This window comes from Colletotrichum navitas (genome assembly GCF_030913465.1).
Source record: "Colletotrichum navitas strain CBS 125086 chromosome Unknown LY79scaffold_88, whole genome shotgun sequence".
NCBI lineage: Eukaryota > Fungi > Ascomycota > Sordariomycetes > Glomerellales > Glomerellaceae > Colletotrichum > Colletotrichum navitas.
Window position 1 is genome coordinate 71,352 of NW_026850634.1, and position 22,534 is coordinate 93,885.

General features: G+C 48.7%; 9 protein-coding genes across 9 annotated transcripts; 4 read left to right on the top strand and 5 right to left on the bottom strand.

Annotated features, from left to right (window-relative positions):
* Positions 1–3,060: 3,060 nt before the first annotated feature.
* Positions 3,061–3,735, top strand: LY79DRAFT_593803 (carbonic anhydrase; the record flags this gene model as incomplete). The annotated part of the gene is made up of 1 exon (XM_060561607.1): positions 3,061–3,735. One exon carries the CDS (start codon positions 3,061–3,063, stop codon positions 3,733–3,735), a length of 675 nt encoding a protein of 224 aa, XP_060409247.1.
* Positions 3,736–4,574: 839 nt separating this feature from the next.
* LY79DRAFT_525341 (acetyltransferase) lies at positions 4,575–5,761 on the bottom strand (the record flags this gene model as incomplete). Its single annotated transcript, XM_060555713.1, has 4 exons — positions 4,575–4,751; positions 4,841–4,875; positions 4,954–5,027; positions 5,136–5,761. 4 exons carry the CDS (start codon positions 5,759–5,761, stop codon positions 4,575–4,577), a joined length of 912 nt encoding a protein of 303 aa, XP_060409248.1.
* Positions 5,762–7,887: 2,126 nt separating this feature from the next.
* LY79DRAFT_525403 (uncharacterized protein) lies at positions 7,888–8,649 on the top strand (the record flags this gene model as incomplete). The annotated part of the gene is made up of 2 exons (XM_060555720.1): positions 7,888–8,314; positions 8,387–8,649. The coding sequence occupies 2 exons, from the start codon at positions 7,888–7,890 to the stop codon at positions 8,647–8,649; spliced, it is 690 nt and encodes a 229-aa protein (XP_060409249.1).
* A 352-nt stretch (positions 8,650–9,001) lies between these two features.
* On the top strand, positions 9,002–9,687 carry LY79DRAFT_568126 (uncharacterized protein). The gene has a single exon (XM_060558944.1). It carries the CDS (start codon positions 9,164–9,166, stop codon positions 9,638–9,640), a length of 477 nt encoding a protein of 158 aa, XP_060409250.1. The 5' UTR covers positions 9,002–9,163; the 3' UTR covers positions 9,641–9,687.
* Positions 9,688–12,116: 2,429 nt separating this feature from the next.
* On the bottom strand, positions 12,117–13,316 carry LY79DRAFT_400818 (uncharacterized protein). The gene is made up of 4 exons (XM_060553022.1): positions 13,246–13,316; positions 12,836–13,180; positions 12,737–12,777; positions 12,117–12,688 (listed from the first exon to the last, which is right to left on the bottom strand). The coding sequence occupies exons 2-4, from the start codon at positions 13,166–13,168 to the stop codon at positions 12,190–12,192; spliced, it is 873 nt and encodes a 290-aa protein (XP_060409251.1). The 5' UTR covers positions 13,169–13,180; positions 13,246–13,316; the 3' UTR covers positions 12,117–12,189.
* LY79DRAFT_525442 (uncharacterized protein) lies at positions 13,266–13,662 on the bottom strand (the record flags this gene model as incomplete). The annotated part of the gene is made up of 2 exons (XM_060555730.1): positions 13,266–13,350; positions 13,403–13,662. 2 exons carry the CDS (start codon positions 13,660–13,662, stop codon positions 13,266–13,268), a joined length of 345 nt encoding a protein of 114 aa, XP_060409252.1.
* A 1,019-nt stretch (positions 13,663–14,681) lies between these two features.
* Positions 14,682–16,189, bottom strand: LY79DRAFT_673475 (uncharacterized protein; the record flags this gene model as incomplete). The annotated part of the gene is made up of 2 exons (XM_060564179.1): positions 14,682–14,770; positions 15,994–16,189. The coding sequence occupies 2 exons, from the start codon at positions 16,187–16,189 to the stop codon at positions 14,682–14,684; spliced, it is 285 nt and encodes a 94-aa protein (XP_060409253.1).
* A 45-nt stretch (positions 16,190–16,234) lies between these two features.
* LY79DRAFT_525433 (uncharacterized protein) lies at positions 16,235–16,393 on the bottom strand (the record flags this gene model as incomplete). The annotated part of the gene is made up of 1 exon (XM_060555727.1): positions 16,235–16,393. A coding segment is annotated over one exon (159 nt), but the record flags the coding sequence as incomplete, so codon positions are not given.
* A 3,185-nt stretch (positions 16,394–19,578) lies between these two features.
* On the top strand, positions 19,579–20,820 carry LY79DRAFT_662669 (uncharacterized protein; the record flags this gene model as incomplete). The annotated part of the gene is made up of 2 exons (XM_060562820.1): positions 19,579–19,977; positions 20,634–20,820. 2 exons carry the CDS (start codon positions 19,579–19,581, stop codon positions 20,739–20,741), a joined length of 507 nt encoding a protein of 168 aa, XP_060409255.1. The 3' UTR covers positions 20,742–20,820.
* Positions 20,821–22,534: the final 1,714 nt, after the last annotated feature.

Below are 22,534 nucleotides of genomic sequence, written 5' to 3' on the forward strand. Positions count from 1 at the left end.
GCCTCTCTGCATGTGCCGATAACCTGTCAAACGGTTTGCTGGTTCCACCGTCGCCGAATCCTCTCAGCATCTTGGTGCCGTGGGAGCCTCGGGCATCACCCTCGGCTCTAACAAGCCTGGTGAGTCGATCTGACAGGACAGGACAGGACAGGGCAGGACAGGACAGGACAGGACAGGATACCCAGCAGTAGCCGCGAGAATAGAGTATCTAGTCGTGTCGGCCGAAGAAAGGGCGAACAAGACGTCGGTACACTGACGTGACATGCAGGGGGCCCTCACGACTCTCGGGGTTTCAGGAGACTTTGAAGCTCGTTTCCTGAGGTAGGGAAGAAGGGAGGGAGTGTGATCAGATCAAGCTGCGCAGAGGTAGTCGTTTACGTTCCCGCTGCAGCGCCGGGACATGTGAGCGCGCTGCAACGAGCACGAGTCCCGATGGTGCCCGTTGGCGTCCTGGAGATGGGTTGGAAAATGGTTCGGGCTGGGCTGACGGCAGCTTGTTTCTAGCAAGGGTGAAGGGCGAAGGGCGGTAAGTCAAAGCACCCGCTTTCCGATCACCCCCACTTTGCAATCACCTATTTACACCAAAACTGCTCTTTTTCACTATAGCTTTAACTATATAACCCTAGTCTTAATAATTCTAAGAAAATTATCATATATAAATAATTATATAAAAAGTTTATATACTAGTTATATAATTTTTTTACTAAGTATAGGTAAAGTATTAGCTACTTAAAGCTAAAGTAGTAAAAGTGTTAAGGTTTTAGTATATTTTACTAGTATTTCTTAATAGTATTAAAATCTATATAACTTTAGAACTATAAAGTAAAAAAACCTATAATACTTTATATAGTTACTTTATAATATAAAGTATATATTTACTAGCTTATACTATAGACTATACTAGCTATACTATAGTATATACTTAAATATAAAATTTACTAAGAAAATTTTATTAGAGAAATTTTAATTTACTTATATAAGCTTATATAAGACTATATATATTATATAGAAAATATAACTACTTAATATAGTAAATAATATAGCTATTTATAAAGTTTTAAGCTTATACTACTAGTAAATACTAAGTTATAGCTAATAATAATTTACTAGTATTTTAGTATATCTTTATATAAAGCCTTATATCTTAAGTTATACTAATAGGAATATAGTAAAAAACCTAGTATAGTAAAAGTAAGTATATAACTAACTATAGAAATTTTTATAGAATTAAAGAAGCTAGGGTTATACTATTATAGCTATAGTAAAAAGGAGTAGTTTTGGTGTATTTTAGTGTATTTTGGTGGGGAATAGGTGATCGCCAAGCGGGGGTGATCGGAAAGCGGGTGCTTTGACTTACAGCGGTCGGGGCGCCAGGACGCTGGGGCCTCGTGCGCTTGACTTTGATCCCCTCAGGGAAGCAACCCGTTGGCCGTCTTGGGATGGGGGCAAGTATCATCTGCAAGGCTCGGCACTTTGACAAGACTCTATTGGGATGGTTCAGACGTTACGGAGGGCTTGAGGGGCGGGGCCGCGGTGGACCGCAGCCCCGGGATGGTCTCGTGACATGCCGAGATCGGGATATATGGGGCCCTGATCCGGAGGTGTACGGGGAGGGGAGGATAGCGGCGCCGGGCAGCCCGGGGGTCGGCGTGGGCTTTGTGAGGGTGCGGATGTAGAGGTGGGTGATGATGGCAGTGATATGTATAGGTATGTAGCTAAGGGGGTTCTCGTAGGTTTGCAGAGGTACACAACAGTGTTATCATTCAACATGATGGAAGGTTTCGGGGATTCCGCCGTGGGTGGTCTTGGCTGACACGGCTTGGCGCTTGCGCGTGGGGACCTAAGCTTATTCGTCTGGATAATACCTACCTAGATGGACATGGATGAACATGCATGATGCTAAGTAGGTGCCGAAGAAAGAGGCCGGGTTGTATTACTACCATTGTGTACCTATGCGACCCTAAGTAGGACCACCTGGACAAAGTGTCTTAGAATGAGGCCGGGTTATAGCCAAGACGGTCGTTAACGGCACTGCCCGTTGCATAATGATGTTTCGTTGCCTGCAGCAGATACGGCTTCTGCAGGGGGTGTAACCCTAACCCTAACCCTGAAGCTGGTTGTAGGTGTCTCTGCCATTGCCGTGGGGTTCACCATTGTGCGCAAGCTCAGCTCAGCTCAGCTCAGCTCAGCTCTTTAAGTCTACAAGCTCTCCAGCTACTGAGCTTTCAAGCTCTTGCTCCCTCCCCCACCTTGTGCCAATCAAGGTCAATCATCGTTTCAAATCACGAGCGAGTGTTATATTTAGACGTCCAGGAGCTCTGCCTTTTGTTCGTCCGTTTCGTCAACTTTTACATCCCGAAATGCACCGCTCAGCCCCAGCCTTTGCACCCCACCCGTCGATGACGATCTTGGCCGATTTCAGAGGAACCCAATCGAGCTCCATCCCCCCGGTCACCGTCTCCTCAACAACCCACCCAAGGAAAGCAAAGACAATCAAGATACTCCGTACACATAGAGAAAAGAGGCTGCACCGTCCCCGCCCTGTCTTGCAGCGCAGTGCGTAGTGTCTTTCCCCCGTCAATCAAATTAGCGCGCGATCGCCGGACGTTCCCAACAAATCCTCCGTCGGTTTGCGAGTACTGCATCAGTGTGTGTGTGTGTGTATCTATACTTGGACGGATTTGTACTTTGACGCAACTGTACTCGGACTTGACTGGGGGGTAAAACAGAGACATTTCTTGACTCTTGGCCTGTCATTTGCTACTCCAACAAAGCCTCCGCTTACTGACCTGCAGTAGCTTCTCTCTCTCTCTCTCTCTCTCTCCTTCTTATCACTTTCCCCCTCGGACATATTGCATTCTTTCCCTCATGTTTAAAGCTCGCCCTGCCCCGCGCTTCCTTCTCTCGGCTGCGCGACATCGTCATCCTCTTCTCCTCCCACGACTCATCCCATTCGGAGCTCAGCTTCAACACCACCACCACCACCACCACAACACCCAACAGACCTCTGCCTTTTCCCACTTCGCCCCCCGGCACGCCTCAAACAGACCCAATCCCAAGATGGCAGGCGAAGATATTGAGCGGTACCTCAAGCAGACGCACGACCGCGTCTTCGACAACAACCGGCGCTGGGCCGAGGACAAGAAGAAGCAAGACCCCAACTTCTTCGTCAGCCTGTCGCAGGGCCAGGCCCCCGAATACCTCTGGATCGGCTGCAGCGACTCCCGCATTCCCGCCGAGCAGATCACCGGCCTCGAGCCCGGCGAGGCCTTCATCCACCGCAACATCGCCAACATGGTCAACAACATCGACCTCAACGTCATGAGCGTCATCAACTACGCCGTCTGCCACCTGAAGGTCAAGCACATCGTCATCTGCGGCCACTACGGCTGCGGCGGCGTCAAGGCCGCCATGACCGCCAAGGACCTCGGCCTCCTCAACCCCTGGCTCCGCAACATCCGCGACGTCTACCGCCTGCACGAGGCCGAGCTCGACGCCATCAAGGACGAGGACTCCCGCTACAACCGCCTTGTCGAGCTCAACGTCATCGAGCAGTGCCGCAACGTCATCAAGACCGCCGACATCCAACAGTGCTATGCGAAGAACAAGTATCCCATTGTCCACGGTTGGGTCTTTGACTTCCACGACGGCCTCCTTAAGGACCTCAAGATCGACCACGAGGCCGTGCTCCACGAAATCCAGAAGCTCTACCACCTCCCCGGCGCCGACTTTTAGGTGCCCCCGCTGCCACGAGGGGACATTGAGTGAGGGGCGCCAAGGGGAAAGGAAGCTTCACCGTGGTGACTCCCCAGCACTATGCAATGCTGGCTTATTTCGTTTCGCCATGGACAAAATTTTCTTGTTGAGGGCCACTGGCATCCTCACGCCCCGTCCGCCAGATCCGGAAGGGGATTGAGACACTGCTTTGATCGAGACATGACTACATGACGCCAATAGTGGTAAACCCCCCCACACGTAGCTCCCCCTCTAATCTGGTTTGGCTTAGTGGAAGTGTCAAAAAATGCCGGGCCCCGCTGTCGTGCATTTCCGCGCGTCAAAGTTTTTGAGAGAGAAGGGGGGGATAGAGGTTCGTTATCGCGAGCTGTCACCGGCGGGGCTGTTTTTTTCTTTTCTTTTTCTTTTTTCTTTATTTTAGTTCCACCATCGGAGTTGAGGATTGAGTTTCCCCCTACAAATGGTGGTGTGGGAATGTTGGAAGAGGCGAAGCAGGCGTGGTGAAGAGGCGATGCAGGCGCAAGGAAACATGATTCTTCGGTGCGAGACAAGGTTTATTTCTTCAGCAAGACGAGTGGGACTCGCGGAAGGTAGAAGAAGAAAAAAGCAATCTTTCCAATGGCCACCGATGACCGTTCTACTGTATGTGTATTGATTGTGCCGCGAGCCCCATGCATCGTCCATCGCAAAGTCAAATCGCATCGCACCCAAATGCTAGAGTCACGCCAATATGAATGCCAATCTCCAACCCCCCTACCCCCTCGTCTCCTCCTCCAGCTGGATGATGTTCCTATCGCCGCGCTCAGTCAAGTATCTGGATAGCTTCCGCACCTCGCGACTCACCACGAACAGTTCCACGCATGCCTGCCGTTCAGGCTCTTGCACATGGCCCGGCTGCCCACGTTGTCCGGGGCCACATCGGCCGATGCCCACCCGTCCAGCCCATAATGGCCGGTGCCCGTCTTGAACAGCCGCGCGGCGAGGGCCTTTGCGTACCCTCGTCGGCGGTACGGCGGCTACACAGACGGCGATGAGCAGATGCGTGAGACGACTGGGCTGCGGGGCCTTCGCCAAAAAATAAAATAAAAAAAATAGATCGACTTACCTCGCAGTGAAGGCTAGACAAGGAACCGTCGGTACCTTTGGAGCATTGTGAAGTCAGCCGCTTAGCACTGTACTTGGGGATGCAGATATGTCCTCTCGGGGATGAAAACGCACCCAAAAACGACCACGCGATCGGCGTCTCGTCCGCCAGCCTGAGAACCAGGCTTGGGAATGTCATAAGGGTTTTGCTTTGTCTCCATGCGTCAGCCGCGCATCCTTTTTACACACACAAGTGCACAAAATTGCGAAGGAGAGTCAAAGGACCCCCCCCCCCCCCTGCCTCTTCTCGAACTTACACCTGGCGAGGGATCTCTGTCCTCGCGATCACGACCTCGCAGTCCCGCTCCGTCGCCGGCCCCCACGTCGCGCCCTCCGGCAGCGCCGCGTCGGGCTCCGGCACATCCTCAACCTGGAACAGCCACTTCTCGTACTCGTACGATGCTCGCGGCCGCACCGTCGCGCCCCGCCGAATCATCACCGCCCTCGTCGCCGTCGCCAGCGTCCCTACGAGGCAGGCCCCCGGGTAATGCGCCCGGCCGCCGTCCGGCTGCTCTCTGCCGACCTGCCGCACCGCCTCGAGCGCCGCCATGATCTGCAGCTCGGCCGTTTCCCTCTCCTCCTCCTCGCAGGGGATCGCGGTGCCGTGCTCGTCCTCTAGAGTCGAGTACATGAACAGCTGGGTCTCCTTGTCGCTGCCAAAGTCCAGGTACGCGACCGTGAAGTGACGCGGCTGTGGCGGCGACCCCGACTCAGCGCCGGAGCTAAGAGGGGCGTCGGAGGCGAAGATGACGCGCGCCGTCGGGCGCATCCCGCCCTTGAAGCCGGTGAACTGCAGCCGGCGGAGGACGGGGAGTGAGTTCGGGAGATGCGTCTCCAGGAGTGGTACGAGCCCCTCGGGCACGGTCGTGTATATCGCGGCCATTGGTGGTGGGGGGGCTCCGATGCTGCCGTTTAGTTCCGAAGTGGCGAGGGATAACAGTATGGCGTTGTTGACGGTGGATAAGCTGCGTTGAGGAGAGGGTTTCCCGGCGCAGGTTGCCGAGATGTGTGCTTGGGGAATCAAATGTCCATCGGGGGAGGGTGGGGAGAGACCGGAGCATTACAACGGTCATTATGGCGCAACGCGGTGAGTCAACTCAGCCCGGCTAGGTGACTCACGCTGAATCGGGGTTTTCGGAGGGGAAATCAATTGGAAAACGCCAGTTGAAATATACCAGTCAATTCAATGACATGCGAAGTTGGAGTGGATGATCCAGACGGCCTATGTATCTACGGCGAGGGGATTTCACACCGCTGCCACCGCCAAAACACAGTAATAATCATAGTCCATAGGTTTTGTTTTGGTTTGGGTGGCCAGTATTAACCCAAAAATCCATGACAAAGAACAGCCTTGATTCCATGGCCACCGTAGAAGAATGGTTTTCCCTATCTCAATATCTCGATGCAGTTTTACACCTGGGCAAGTCGTATATCAGTGTTTAGAGAAAAGAGGCTTGAAACTCTTAGGGGAGTTGACTTTCGATGCTGAACCTGCACGGATGCAATTTCCGTAAACGTGTAACTCAAATACCCTGCGTATGCACCACCCCCACATTTGCACCACTCCAAAACAGTGGATTCCCACCAAAATACACTATGTTTTCTAGCCTTAGGAATCTACTATAGTTAAGCTATAAAATTTAAGAAAAAAATCTTATAAAATACTTTAGTTCTATTAGTATTTTCCTATATATATATACTATTTTTAGACCTTTATATAACTAAGTACTAGTAGTAAATACTTAAGGATTCTTTTTTACTAAGAAAATCTTAGTATTTTCTAAAACTCTAGAAATCTTAATAAATACTTATATAGTAAAGCTAAAAATCTATAAAAAATAGTATAAGCTTTATTATAGCTTATATATATATAAGAGTACTATATATAGTATATATAGCTACTATATATAGATTTACTTACTTTTTATATAGAGTATAAAACTAAAAAAATATATTTTTTAAAATATTTAGCTATATATAAGAGATAAAATTTTTTTTACTTATACTATATACTATAGTACTAATATACTACTTAGTATATAGAAGGTTTACTATACTATATAATAATAGAACTATAATACTAAGTTAAAGTAGTAATAGTTATACTTTACTTTTAAAAAATCTTTTAATAATAATATTATAAGTTATATAACTTAAGATATATACTATACTATACTACTTTTTAAGTAGATTCTTATAATATACTTTACTAACTTATATTTATAGTATATAATATAAAAAAGTAGTAAATACTTAAAAGTATAGTAGTTTTATTATAATACTATAGCTATTATTATATATATAGACTATTATTTAGTCTTTATAAGCTTAGTAATATACTTTTATAGTAATATAATTACTTTAGTATTTTACTATATTTTTATCTAGTTTTTTAGCTACTTATACTAATTTATATTTTATTTTTTAATAAATACCTTTATTTTAAGAATTAACTTTATTTATTACTTATATAAAAAGCTTAGTAAGCTAAAAAATGTTCTAAAAAAATCTTTTTACTTTATATTATGCTATATATAAGTTGTTTACCTATAGGCCTAGTAATATAGGTAGTAAAAGTAGGAAGAAAGTGGTAGTGCTAGTGGTGCAGATGTGGGGGTGGTGCATACGCAGGGTATTTGAGTTATATGATTACCGAAGACAAAAACCCTCGTAAAAACGGCGCTTTATACACCTATCGATGATCATAATCCTCGCGCAAACACATCTCAACAGATCCGACATGAACGCGGCAGCTCGGGGCCGAATTTGAAATAACATGAGTTCAAAGCATAGTTCACAGGTGTTGGCCATGCGCATTCGGTCATTGGCTCACTCAAGGACCACTGCATTTCCGTCCCTCGAAAAACGACGCGCCCCACACGGGGAAACCGCTCAGTGAAAATCTCAAAGCCGCTCGTCTTCCTTGCCGTCCCGACACGGCCATGAGTTATCGCCTCATCGTACCGCCTATCCCAATTCCCCAGTGCCTCCGAAACATTCGTGCCAAACATGTCTGGATACGACCGTGACGTTGTCGTTGACTGTCTCAAGAGGCACTACGAGCTGTTGGTGCGCATGGGTTACATGGAGCCCGAGGCCGTCGAGCTCCCGCCCGCCGGTGGCTGGACCGACGCCGAGCTCCGCGTCGACGCCCTCCGGGCCATGGGCCGGTCCGAGGCCGTCATTGACTTGCTGCGGCACATCCCCTACGTCCACGAGAACGAGGACGCCGACCCCGTCGAGATCTACACCGAGACTTTCCCGCTCCGGTACCTGCGCAGCGGGCAGTGGTTCGGCGGCAATCCTGGCGAGGACCTTGCCACTACGCCCCTCCTCGACCTCGGTTTCGCCCCGTTCGACGGGCCCGTGCCGGCCGACATGGTGTCGTTGACGCACGCCGACGAAGGCACCTGGTGGCTGGTCGACACCAAGGAAGGTGAGTTTCACGGCCGTGCGTTTGCAGCGGCATTCTGCTTGGAGACTGATGCCCCTCTGATCTGACGAAAAGGATGCATCTATCCGTACGGCACCGAGTTCGACAAGAGCGCAGACGAGGTCCCCCACGACCAGCAATGGCGCGCGGTCGACCCGGTGCCCATCCAGGCTTACTTTGACAACATCTATGCCCAGATCGGCAACTTGGAGGTCGTGCCGGCGCCCCGCTCTGGCAAGTGGGAGGCCAGAGTCGTGGAGGAGTACACCGAAGAGGGCCAGGTGAGCTGCCCGTCCCCATCTTCGCGTGACCATGTCAAACCTGTAGGAATCTTTTAATGTTCTAACCCATTTCGCCACCCGAAGGAGGTCAAGCGCTTGTACGCCGAGTTCGGATGGCCGGATGCATTCCGTCGAGAGGAGTTCAGGCAGGCGATCGAGAGAACCCGCGCAGCGGCCATCGAGGCCGGGCTGGGAAACGATAACGATGACGACGACGAGGATGAGGAAATGACCGGTTAGATTGGTACGAAAAAGCGGTATATAGCATAGTAAAAGAAGACTCGGTTGCATGAATTGGCCAATGGAAGAGCCCAATTGATATGCTCCGAAAGCGCACTGGTAGCCCTTTTCTCTTGCACCTCTTCCGAAGATAGACAGATGACATGAGAGCCATCACAAGGTAGGGATTGGGCCGGATATCGGATCGCGGAAGACGCCCACGGATACCATGTCTCTATGCTGTCTTCTTATCCGTGTGTAGTCGGCCTTTTGTTGTCCTATCTAATGAAGCGCAGCCAACTTCAACTCCATAACCCCAAGCCTAAAGGAGTTCTGTCAAAAAGGACAAGGAATGACATTGAGGGGGGTTTTGACGAGCGGCTTATTAACAGACCTGATTGTTTATATCCATTTTATCAGTTGGCGTTGTTTCTTCCCTCTAACAAGAGTGTCTCAACTACCTCACTCGCCGACGTGCCAACCTGAAAGCTGCGCTTCAACACTAACAACTCATGGCCTGAGTGGCGCGGCATCCCCCACGGCTCCGACACCAAGTACACTTGGGACGAGCCGGCCGTGCAGCACCCCGAGGTCAGCCACATCTATCACGGGTACCTGTCCAGTTTCGTCCTGTCCGGCGACCCCAATACGCATCGGTACCCCGGGAGCCCTGAATGGCACATGCACAAGCCCGTCGGGTACGGGCTGGACTCGGAGCCGGCGCTCCAGCTCGTCGTGCAGCCCGAGAACAGCACCAGGGTCGAGAAGGACGATATCCGCAGGGAGGCATGTCTCCACTGGAGAGACCCGGAAAGAGCGTCCCGCTTGAACAAGTAGATGTATAGAACCGAGATAATGCGTGCATATCAATTGATAACCGAACGATTGACAGAACGAGTGACGATTAGAACCCCTCCAAGCATCGATCTCTGGGCCAACGGATGTGCCTTCATATTACTAAGCTGAAGACGTGCTCCAAGCCAAAAGCTGGCCGAGGAAACCTGTTGGAAAACAGCCCTTGGGGACGAATCAAAACAAGAGAAGACGGACGAGACTCCGGGTTGCCGTCAGTATGTTTTGCGGAGTATTCACTTGATACGTCATATGATAGCCTTTTACAACAGTGTTACAATACGGCATTGAGCCAATCTTGTTAGAGTCAAGACGTACGCGGGATCCAGCATTGCCTCGGCGAGTTCTGGAGTTGCCTGGCCTGTCAAGCGGCATCATCCGGACGATGCCTCCAGTAGCTTAGGCGTCAACCGATTGACAAGACCCGAAAGCCATCACCCCACGTCATCTTCGGTCTTGCGACGAGCGGCAATTCCCAGAAGAACACCTCACGCAGTGAACTCCGCATCTTTCAGGGAGACCCTGGAGGAAACCCTGGGAATATTGATAGAGCTTACTGGAGTAGCTGCCGAAGTCGTTGTTACAGCACCTTGAATCTGAGGAACGACTGTGGCGTACGAAATGCCGGTGCCGGTTCATAGCGTGATGGGCTTTGTACCATCCGGTTTCGGTTTCGTCAAGTCGAGGAAAGGGAAGACGACCCTTTTGCACAGCCACCGAAGGTCCGACAGCGAGAAAATTATCAAGGAATCACACCACAAGTGGGAAAAGTCAATGATTATCTGTGACATCAAGTCCTGCGCTCTGACAAGAGGCAAAATACAGGAGGTCCAGCTGAATTGCCGGCTGCTAAGTTCTTCGAATGTCCATACTTCAAAAGGGACCCAGTCAAACATCTGAAGTGCTTCATGCGATTCAAGTTGAAAAGGGTCAAGGACGTCAAGCAGCACATCTACAGAAAGCACAGCTTATCAGAGCACTGCTCTCCATTGTGCTGGGCAACTCTCGATTGTCGTTCTGACTACAATGGCCATATGAGAGATCGATCATGTCAGGCAAAAGAGATGCCGCAAAAATACGGAGACTCCGTAACGATCGACCAGAAGAAAGCCATCAGCAAAAGAACAGATAGTGGCCTAGACGAGCACAGACAATGGTACAACGTCTGGAAGGTCTTGTTTCCCAACGAATACCAACCGGCCTCACCGTACCTCAAATCGACAGAACTTGAGGAATTGATTCCGATTATCAGATGGGGGTTTTTTTTTTTTTTTTTTTTGAAGAAGAACAGTTCCGATATTGTTTCCAACACACTCTCTTCGCCTCAGATCGCTATCACCCCTGGGGCTACGAACATCTCACCGACTGAATCGGACCAGGTAGCAAGGGCAGATGAAGGAGCGATTATATTGACAAATACGATTGATATACTGCTTGATCGAGTGGAAGAATCCATTCGGTTGTTCGGGCGATGCGGATCACCTTCGCCACCCGTCTCAGCCTTTGCCAGGTCGCCACTACTGTCCGAAACAGGCATCTTGGGGCCAACGGAAGATAGGTTGGCACCTTCTTTCGTTCCTGAAAGTGGACACAACGAACCCCAAGACGATCCAAGTGCACTACAGCTGTCCGCTGCTGAAGACCCAACCGAAATTGCGGGGATAGACTTTTGGGATCACAATGTAATGCTTGGTCTTTCCTCGACAGAGCTCTTAGGTAGTTACAAGTTCCCGGGGACTTGCGAGTATCCCGGAAGCTTCTTGCCTGAATGAACTAATCTCGACGAAGTCACTGATAGTCAAGTGATGTACAAATACAGCGGTATCAGATCTGGGTGCTCTCAGTTATAGCGAGTAACGTAATCTTGTAGTATGACTGTATCACGGAGCAGGCCTTCTTAGGGGGTGATTCACGGAGTTGAAAGTGGCTTGTTTCTTCTATATACTGTTATAGGAAAGGTCGTTCCTAAATACTGCTTCGTTTCTAGGCCCACGGAGCGAAGCGGGTCGATTCGGAAGACGGTGTCGCGCGGCAATGTTAGTGCCCAACCCACAGTACGGTTCTGTGAAAGACGGTGTCTATGGTACAGATGTATGCGTTTGCGAGTGATAAAAGCAATGAATTGATCCTTGAGATGAAATGGTTACAAATTCCGTTATTACACTAGCTTCTAACATGTGCCAACAGTCTTGGTGCGTGTCTTGTGAAAACTCGGACGAGAAATTCAACACATACCATGTGGAATACAACCGGGCTTGGAAAAAAAAAAACCCCGTTCTTGGAGTTGCAGAATGAGGAATGCCAATAATAAGATCAATTGCCTAAAGTTGACTTTTGGTCGCGTGTTTGAGGCGGGTATGATAGATGTCGTATACCCGACGACCGAAAGTTATTGATAAGCCCAATATTGGTCTTTGTACTAGAAATGCAAGATATATGAACCGATATGATAGCCTCAATTCATCTGCTCAAACGATTTCCAATCCTTAAACTCCGTAGGGTATCATAATATGCCCGAACTGTTCATTAAACATACCATGCCACATCTTGGTCATGGTCTCTTGCTGTACTGCTAGAGTCTGGGCGACTAGATAAAGACTGTCTTGTCATTTCCAACCCAGTCAGGTTCCCAGGCTCTGTAAAGTGACGACGAAGCCAACGAGGGCGATTCAAAATCTCTGATGATTCCAATAGTCTCAAATCTGAATCTGATTGGGAATCAAGTTGAGATCCTGCTCCGACAGACTGTCCGGTTAGCTCCGCGATAATTTGTTCCGACAGAGCACTGTTTGAGCTCAACATGTCTCGCCTGCCTAAATATGACAGTGAAAATCTCCTGGACCCAGGGGATCTCACCAAAGATTCGTCCTTGTTCAAGTCTGGCGTGATGTCATTGTTATCGCCCCTCGGTTCCAGATGGGGATTCATCGGGTGTGAAGCCTTGACGATTTTTGCAATAAGGTCTGCCATGCCCATCTCGATGTGCAGCTTAAGCAAATAGGCAAGGGGGTGGAATTGAGCGTAACTAAATCTATTAGTGAGAGTTCTGATGTACGCTCCAGGCAAAACCTACATCAGCGTGTTGGGTAGGGACATGAGCCCTATAATAATAATCTAGAACATGAGGTAAGCTAGTGTCAGTTACATAAAAGCATGAAAGTAGTAGGCTCACGTCAAGTGATATCGATATACCAATCATGGCCAAGTTGAATCTGAAAAGTACAGTGTACTTTGTCAGGCCGCTTGCAATTAAGCGTGACTTGACAAGATAGATAAACGTCAAGTTCAAACCTGCATCAACAACAAGGAAGATTCCTTTTTCTACGCGATCCCATATTTCGTTAATTTGAACATATGTTTCACTAATCTGTAGCCGTGCTGGTATCCATATGCAGAAGACGCTGATATTGACGGCGAGCAGAATGGTGAAGACGGCCCATTTCAGTCGTATTGCATGGGAAGGGACCAGCATTAAGACCGCGATTCGATTGATGATGATTTGCATCAGGCATTGAACCTAACATACTTCAATCAGTCATAACCCAGCGAGAAATCGAATTCAATAAGTTTGAAGCAGCTTACCTGTATAGACCAAAAAACGACTACCGCGATATATTGGTGATCAGTTTCTTATCGAATAACTTGTCATTGTGGCAGCACTCACGTAACAAGAAGAAGTACTCGAAACTAAGCTAACGTTAGTTCAAGTTGCCATGTCAAGATGCACAAAAGTACATACCTTGGGTTGATGAGAGAGGTTAGATAGCACCATGATACGATACCAATTATCATACTAGCCATCCATTCCGTCCAGATGAGCCAAATATATGTGTTGACTCGGTGCGTCCTCTTCCAGCTGGCCATGCTTTGTTGATATCCCTTGACTCCGCTCCAAAGTCCAACTCCAAGGGTGAAACCCCACAACATGCTGACGATGTTTTGTTCTTCATTGGTAGACGTAGGTGCCTCAAACCAAGGGGGCACCAATGTTCCGGCCATCTTGATGTCAAAGGCTCTTTCTCATTAGACAAGCATGTACTGGAGCTCGACGTTGGCGAACCGCCTTCATCTCCGATGGTAGGGAGTCGTTGACGAGAAGGAAGACTAAGAATCTTCTGACGAAGTATTAGCTGGGGGGGGGCGGGCAATATGAAGAAACTGCGGCCCATCCTCTTTAGATCGTCGGAACTTCAGTGACCGCACAAAAATGTAATCCGAATGGCAGACTAGGAAAAGGTAATGGGCGGAATGAGGGGGAGGTCGGTAAGTGGGTACTTTGACTTAACCAGCAAACTTGGTTTTCAAAGTTGGTGTGGACGAGGGAGTAGCGCAGTGACGGCTAAGCCTCCCAATCACCGACCCGGGAACGTCAACGCTTGGACCTAGATTCTTTTCCTCGGATCCTGCAGACATCAGATAATGCCCAGTGTTCAGAACCCGCCTTTGTGGAGGGCAGCCAAACTCCCTTGCCAGATTTCGCATTTGTCTTCCGGCATTTGAACGGGAACCTTTTGAGGCGGGGCAGCCAGGAAGTGTGTTCCGATGATGAGAATACCTCCGGGAGCTTCGATCGCCACTCCGTCGCATACCAGAGGGTGGTAGCGATGATCTCCGAACAAGAACCGGTTCCCTCCCTGTAAAGGACAAGGCAGTTTGCCGCCCAGATCAAGGCACGGTCTGGCAGTTGGCAGTAGCTGCGGCTACTCAGCCGTGGATTGTTTGACTAGGTGAAGTTCGGACAAAGAACTAGCCTCCCAAGCTTTTTCGGGGGATCGAGTAATGGTGGTATGAACAATACGATCTTTATGACTCCGACTAAACCCTAGTGGTGTTTTGTTCGCTCAATAAAACATACTAAAGATCCACCCACCGGCCCAAAACCACGGACTGATGACAACGGGACAAGGACAAAAACAGCCTGCAGCCATGACCACGCGACCAAAGCCGCGACGTTGGGGAAGAAGCCGTTGTGGGCGCTAGGCTGAAGCTTTTCAAGGATATAGACAGACGCATAGGTTTCATGAGCCCTGGTCGGCGCCTCGGTAGTTCCATGGCACAAAGTAAGCCTCCAAGACGGGGAGCCAGATCTTGATCGGGGAGACGTAAACTTTCGTGTCGCAGGAACGTGCGTCACTTCAATCCAGATTGGAAAGTTTAAGTACCGAATCCGAGTCATCATTTCCCATTATCGTCACTGGGATGGGTCCACAAGGCTTACAAAGGGTGCGTCGCAAAGCCACCATTTGGTTGTACATGCCGTTTAAACGAGGAGAACAGCATGAGCAAACTTCAACCGGTTTGTTGGAGACAGATCGTCCGGCGAGGCTTCATTTGTTTCGTGTTATCTCATTTGCCTTGCGGTTTGATTTTCAGTCGCCTCAACCTCAGAAAGCTTTCCCCCGATCTTAGCGACACTAATGAAATCTGTTCACGGGTTGGCTTTGTATCATAGATATGATGTTGTGAGCCCATCTCTTGCAGAGGTTGAAGATGCAAGATTGCTTTGGCTCCATTGGGGGTTTTGAGTAGCAAGTTAGCAACTCGATAAGCTAATGTGACAAACTTGGAAGACATAGCTAATCTATGTGTGTCCTCCTTACGCCTGTACCCTGCATTCTTATTTACTCTAGATGACATCAGTAGCCAAGAGGTTTGTGCCCAAGGCGTGGTTGACTCCGTATGAATGAACATTGGCTATTGAGCGACTTTTTTATCGGCTCAAAAAAGGTGCGGACAGGCAAGCAGGCGTACCATTAAAACTGACCTGTGAACTGTTACAGTTAATTATGCCTATGTTGGCCCTCCTTTGGATTTCCGCGAGCCTCGGGGTCTTTCGAATCCACCCCAGCGTCTACGCTCAAAATTTGATGAGCGAGCCTTTGGAAATCCTTAAAGAAATGGCTGGTTCGTCTCTGAAAACATTTTCTGGGGCGCTCTCCTAGACCTCGTGATGCTCTCGGCACCAATTATATCTGCGTATATGAGATAGCCAACACAATGCTCAGGGTTTCATTAGCCGTGTTTAAACCGGCACGAATTGTCGCGACCAGCACATAAGTAGCGTGGGCTTGGGAAGCAGCCGGAATGTTCGACACCGCTAAACAAGGCTGGAGAAACGTACTATTTCTGCTGGGGATAGATTAATGTATACGAGCTATCATCTATAGCTACCCAATATTATCTGTTAGCACTATCCAACTTGAATATTTTCCAATGCAGGCGCAAATGTGTATGCCAAGAAACTAACTATATTTCGTATCTTCTCAAGCGCTCATATATAATTCCCAGGTAATATAGCTATTACCTCTTCACTTGGCCCCCAGAGTTCACCAGCCCGCCGAGTCGAGTATCCGCCGTGTCCGCCAGCACCCTTGCTCCCCACATCGACAACCCCGCCTTTGTCTATAACGACGACGCGGTCAATATCCATGATGATTTCGGGTCTGCCGCTGGCGGCGATCAACATGTAGCCCTCAAACTCGTCCTGGATCGTTTCCTGGATCGCCCACTCCTTGTCTACATCCATGCTCGAACTCGCCTCGTCGAGCCCCCCGCACTCTCGCACGAATCTCTACAGCATCACTGCAGCGAGAATAGCCTCACAATCCTCCGCTTTCAATTCACCCGCTGGATTCAGTTTGACTCGGAACCTGGATCTGTCTGGTAGGTGGACAGCCTTTTGGGACACCGCGATTATTCGCCAACGGAGCGTGGCCCGATCCACCTTGTTGAGTGCTGCCCCATTGAGCACCCCGTGCCCAGGCTTCGTCGGTAGGGGTAGGTGGAGCGTCTCTGCTTCAGAAGTCCTTTGGCTCAAAAGGTAAAGCGGGATACCTCCTGCTCGGTACCCATGTTTAGATTGCTGAAGATGTTGTCTAATACAAGAAGACTAGACTGCAGATGGTGGGCTCGCGCCAGGGAAATTCGTTATCTCAGGATGCCATACAGCGTACTCTCAAACCTGACAACTCTCCTCTCACCTTTTGCGAGGACACTGGGATAGTAGCCCAGAGCCATGGTCTTGATATTTTCGGCATATCCCTTTCCATCGAGGAAAGGAAAGCCGACGATGTCGTCCCTGATTGTCCTGTTGTTTATGACGGCTGTTTCATCGCAGGATTCAACTTGGTAACTATGCGTACCTAGTACGACACTGCCTTCGTCGAGGGGATCTCGCCAAGGAGCACCCTGCAAAGCTTGCCCGAGCCAACAGGTCCAACCACCGTGGTCAGAGAGTAATTGGCACTTCTGACATTAATATTTTGCAACTCCAACGTATCTACCTCTCAGTTAAAATCCCCGTTCTAGACAAGAATAGAAGGATATTCCGACTCGAGTTTTGCCTCAGGGGAAATATTTTCATTCCCTAGCACTATATCATCGAACCGGTGTTTTCTCTCGCTTATCCGGATGTCCGCAGCAGTGTTCCGGCCCGAAGACTCAGGCTTTAAATCTTATCTGCGGTCACCAAAAATTCGCCGAAAATCATGTCGGGTTTAACACCCGAAGACAACATGGATCCGGCCAATGCAGGCTAGACCGGAAATCATCTGAGAGAGAGCCAAGAATTGCGACAGGGGAACAGGAAGCAGCACAAATGTGAATAGAACTTCCTAATTCACATCAAGGACCGGAAAGTGCCCGGTTCCGTATTCAGTTTAGTCCATAAATTTATTTCTATACATGACTCACTTCAATGATGTAGTCTTTCACATGCATAGATCTTGGGCTGGCTATATAATACAGGGAGGGTGGCAGGGGAAAATTATTTCCCCCTCTGATGTTACCACCCATAGCTGACATCATGATAGAGGGGGAATGTTCACCAAAAGTGAAGTTCTGTAGTAGGGGGGTGAACATAAACCCGTCGTTGGTTCAAGACTGTAACACTGCTAGGTAGGCCTCCAAATCGAGTGGGAGGCGTAAGGTTTTGAGCACAACTGCGCTGTTAATAAGCTCAGACATCTACTCGACTTTTCGATTTGAATCCACCATTGTGCTACTGCCTTGTAAATGATTATCCCTAACGTCATAGGTCATTACTAAAGGGTGTAGCGGAGGGTTTGTGCTGGGAAGCCCAGGGCAACTTTACCCTCTCCTGGGCAATCGCTGGGAAAGGTGCAAGCTAGTTGGATCCTAGAGACTGCAGTATCGTGATCAGTGGTAGCTTGGATTTCTCGATTGCTCGCACGGCCGCTATCATCCGCCGAATCAGTCGTTACACTAGACGTCGGGTCTATATAGACAGAGTGTGGGACATGTTTCTCTTTGGTCAAGTGGTCACAACTTTCGGTACGATGAACACCATTTAGCCCTATTTCCTGAGGAAAACACAAGGATTGCCCTTTGATTTGGGAGAAACGATATCATATCTTGGTTTTGAACATTGTACAAATTAGATTCGGCCGTCTGCTCGTTATGTTCTCAGTATCGTGGTTTTGCTAGCTCAATTTGGTATTAGGCCGGTTTATTCATACGTTCAGTGCACGTTGAAAATAGTATCTTGATTTATCATACCAGCCTTGATGGCAGACATACATGTATGATTGCATGAGAATTCTTGCAGAGCACACACTATAATAGTCTCATCAGCAACTTGCGCCACACGAAATGTAGCGTTTGTTGTCACTGCGACCGCTTTCCATACGAGGCATAACGTACTCCTCGAGACTACTATTAATCGCGACGTCAGGCTATATCTCTCTTTAGATTATACATGTCATTTCCTCGTAAGGATTATATGACTTAATCAAACATCTGGACCTGAAAGATGGAACGCTATGAACATAAGCATAGTGAAAATTACTTCACCACTATGAGGTCATATCAAGTTTTACCGATGCGCACTTTGATGCTCAGGCCTGCGTGCGCAACGTGAATTGCCCAGAAAAGACATATAAAATGCGTTAGCATGGTGATCAAGCCCTGCAATCCTAAGTCGGTTTGGTCAAAGGTCACTGTGAGTATCTCGAAGGAATATACGAACAGTAATCAAACCACATTTGTGTAAAAGTTTTGCCAAAAATAGTGTGCAATGGCGAAGCAATCCTAAAGTCCAGAGCATTATCTTTGGGTAGCACACAGCCATGCAAAATGGAATACTTATGACACCAACAAGGCTACATGCTGTCTCTCAGATCTGCAGGTTAGGCAAGGCCTGTGTCATGACGCCGCAAGTATAATGACCTGGTATCATGACCAGCCAAGATTACTCGAGCAAATAATACGTACTACCCACATTCAGGCTGAACAGTCAGACGAGACCTAGCACTCCCTTCATCAAGAAGGACGCGCGCAGTTGCGCGGATCCAATTCCTCGGATGTGAGAGAGCTGCAGGAGCGTCCGCGCACAAATCATTGGTTGCGCGGGTTCTGTTTGCAAAACACTGTTGTGCCTGGTTATGTATGCGTTTGAGCCCTAAAGACCGAAAAACCACTATTGGCTGCGCGTTCTGCGTACTGGGGTTTCCCAACGGAAGAAGAGAGTGCTCTGAACCCAACAGTTGCGAAGGCTTGTGTTCGGGGAGCGTTTTGTACATTTTATAGGGCTTTGGGCTTCATTAAGATCAAAAGGCAATCAATTCGGTGGATAATTATGTTCCATTTTGAAGCCTGCTTGGTGATATGGGAGGGGTTCGCATGATTGGGGCTGGTGTGCACCATTCATCATGTCGTATTAGTGCATTAAGCACATTTGTGCCTGGCACATCTCATGCTGGTATCTGCCTGTCAAAACTGTCTTCTGACATCCCATCCCATCATGCTTACTTTCCCGGCCATCATTCACAGTTAGATTTAGGTCATATTGCTTGACTTCCCTCGTCAATAGTCTCAGGATTTTCAGGCTTTTTTACGTTTCTTTTATTATGAACACACTGCCCCCCGTTGACCTGTCTTCATCCACCAACTCGCGCCATGGGTATCACACTGCTCGAAATCGAATCCAAGAAATTCAAGGAGTTCGGTCAATGGAATACTACGCCTCCTTACGCAGCGATAGCTTTCCTGGGACATCTCGATCTGGACCTGGGCTCAAGAAATGATACCGGTCACTCCCAATGGATGTCTGAAAAGCCTCAACTCTGGCAATTGGATGTTGCATGCGACTTAGTTCGGGACCGAGGGCTTCGGTATCTCTGGCCAGATTATTGTTGTCCTGTCATGGAGTCCAGCAGACTTGCTTCCAGTCGGCTCGAGCACTTGGAAGCCTGTTATGAACGCGCTTGTTGGTGCTTGGTTTTCACGCCCAAGTCTTTGTACCAACATTTCCATTGGCACCTAGATCCCGATGGTCAAATTTCCGGCTGGCCACAAGTATCCCATAATCAGGGGAGTCCCATTGGACTACTTTTTGCATCAAGGAAAGAATGTTTTCGTCCAGGATATGGCACCAGGGACGAACAGTTCCTCTCAAGCCCACGTCGTATGATTTTGTTGCTTCTTGGAATGAATGCTGCCAGACTTCACGATTGTACCATTTTGGACGAGGAATCAGAAACTGTCACGTCGGTGATTAACGCAACAAGCAGCAATGGTCCATCAAAAACAGCAATGTTACCTCTGAGTTTAATGATTATTCAAGGCAATTCAGATAGTTACTATTACAATGGGGAGGAAGTTACTCACCGAAACCTTCGGGGAGAGCAGATGATATTGTGTAGAACCCCGGTTTGTCTGAGATTGGAGGTTTTGAGAAAACATCACAGACAACAATGGGCAATTTCATCCTCGCCGCATTCCGAAGATGTTGTTATAGGTCACTTCAGCTCCTTCGCCCAACAAGACCGGTCTTTGCTATCCATCATGGGCCTTCATGAACAGAATGAGGCTTCATCTACCTTCCGGCCACAATTGCAAAGTTCTATCACCGAAGGATGCGGAAACAGCAAACATCACGAAAGCTATCATCTATACCTATCGACCAGGGGAGACACTTGCTTTCAACGTTCTCTAACACACCAATCTGAAAGCCGGCCACTCAACGTACTGCGGGTGGAGCAACAAACAAACGTCAAAACTTTGTTACCGATGATCACATCCGGTGTCAATATGACTACAATATCTTCACTGCTGCTTGACTACCGACTTCAGCCTTATAAACAGGGCAAATTCAGCAACATACATTCGTGGCTCGACTCGACTTGTGTCAACCCAATGATGGAAGAAGGGGGCGAGTTATCAGAGCCACTGCCAACTATGGACCCTTTTGATGTAGGCGGCAACGACATGAAAGATTTGGAGGACAGGTGTTCCGAAACCACATCAAAGACGAAGTACCAATGGCAATCCTTGGACGAATGGGCACAGCTGAGCCCATCACTAGAACCCAGCCACCCACTATCCTTCTTTAAAGGCGCGCTGATCCACACGGCTCTGTCTAAGTATCTCGGTCAGAAGAAACGGCAGCAAAGACACAGTGGTCAACAGACCCGGGCTCCGGTATCCTCCAATAATCAAAAGAGGCTGGAAATAGCATGCCCATTTTACAAAGTGGATCCGTTCAAGTACTCGAGTTGTCTGAAAGGTGCTCGTCTACTGACTATTTCCCAAGTCAAAGACCACCTATTGAAACAGCATCGCATGCCTTTCTACTGCCCGGTCTGCAAGAGCGACTTTCAGACGGCTTCAAGCCGGGATAAACATATTATCAAGCGTTCCTGTGGTCTCAAGAAGGAATTCCCGCATGAAGGAGTCTCGGATGACCAGAGACGGTTACTGCTTCGTCGTCATAGACGGGTGGTACTGAAGGAGCACTGGCATAAGATATGTGTCCTTTTGCAGCTTGAAATCTCTCGGTCTGCATCACCATGTCTGATTGATACAACCATTGTCGCAAACGAAGTCATGGGATTCAGGAACTTTTGGCGGAAGTACGGACAGAGCTGTATAGCAGACTTCTTGTTGACGGTTAACCTGCAGCACTGGAATCGCCAGAGCGAGGAACGGGACCTGGCTTCTTTATACTCTGACATCTTGGAGGGAGTCTCAGAAACCATTATCCAATGGGGAAATACGGAGAGGCATCTTGGGTGCATCTCAAGGCAGTAGGGGCGGGAGATTCATCTAAGTATATGATAGGACAACAACATCAGAAACTCACGGTCGGAACAGACGGTATCGAGTGAGGAGAGAGAACAGTGGTCAATACCAGATATATCCATAAAGTGATGGTCTAGTAAGACGGAATCTCTTTCATGTGGAGCGAGAGCTAATTTCTTTCAGATAACCACTCTCAACCATCGTAAGGATACTTTCCGAAAACCACTGAGGACAGATGTTCTACTCGCCAGAGTCCCTCGCTAGAACTAAAACCGAGGCTTTCCCATCAAACCTACAGATACGACGGAGCAGAAATGGATCTCTGCCGACGACGCCCTTTCATCGCAGCGTTGGCAGACAGCCATTGTTGTCCATTCTTCCCCGGAGACCTTTGAGGGCGAATTAGTTTCGGTCTTGGACATTGCAATTGATGACTACGTCCGTACAGACCCGCCGGTGCGCCCTGGTACCTTGGGGTGCGTTCTTGGTTATATGGCCCCCTCGATCCCGATCCGCAAGATGCGCGGCTCAGCGACCTTGGCGATCTTGGCCCGGCAAGCCCTTTGGCCAACTTCCCGTTCTACGATGCCGAGTGGAAATCGGCGCTCGGCAGCATGATCCGGGCCGTTCACGCCCCGCATGTAGGCGTTATAAACGGACTGCAAGTCGTCATGCCGATACTCCCGGATGGTAGGTTGAAGATCTAGATTGGAGTTGAAAAAGACTGTCTAGACGAGTTGCTACATGAGCCACTGTTGATCAGCGCTTCACTCAAAGCAACCCCATCAACCAACTTCATCAACCAACCTGTCAACTTTGCGAATAGCTTCAC

Excerpts from the sequence above, each read along its gene's own strand:
- LY79DRAFT_568126 (XM_060558944.1), top strand. The coding sequence starts at position 9,164 with ATGACATTGAGGGGGGTTTTGACGAGCGGCTTATTAACAGACCTGATT.
- LY79DRAFT_400818 (XM_060553022.1), bottom strand. The coding sequence starts at position 13,168 with ATGCAAATCATCATCAATCGAATCGCGGTCTTAATGCTGGTCCCTTCC. Across the intron at positions 12,778-12,835 it reads GTATATCGATATCACTTGAC|ATTATTATTATAGGGCTCAT; the intron begins GTGAGCCTACTA and ends CTCATGTTCTAG. Across the intron at positions 12,689-12,736 it reads TCCCTACCCAACACGCTGAT|TTACGCTCAATTCCACCCCC; the intron begins GTAGGTTTTGCC and ends TAATAGATTTAG.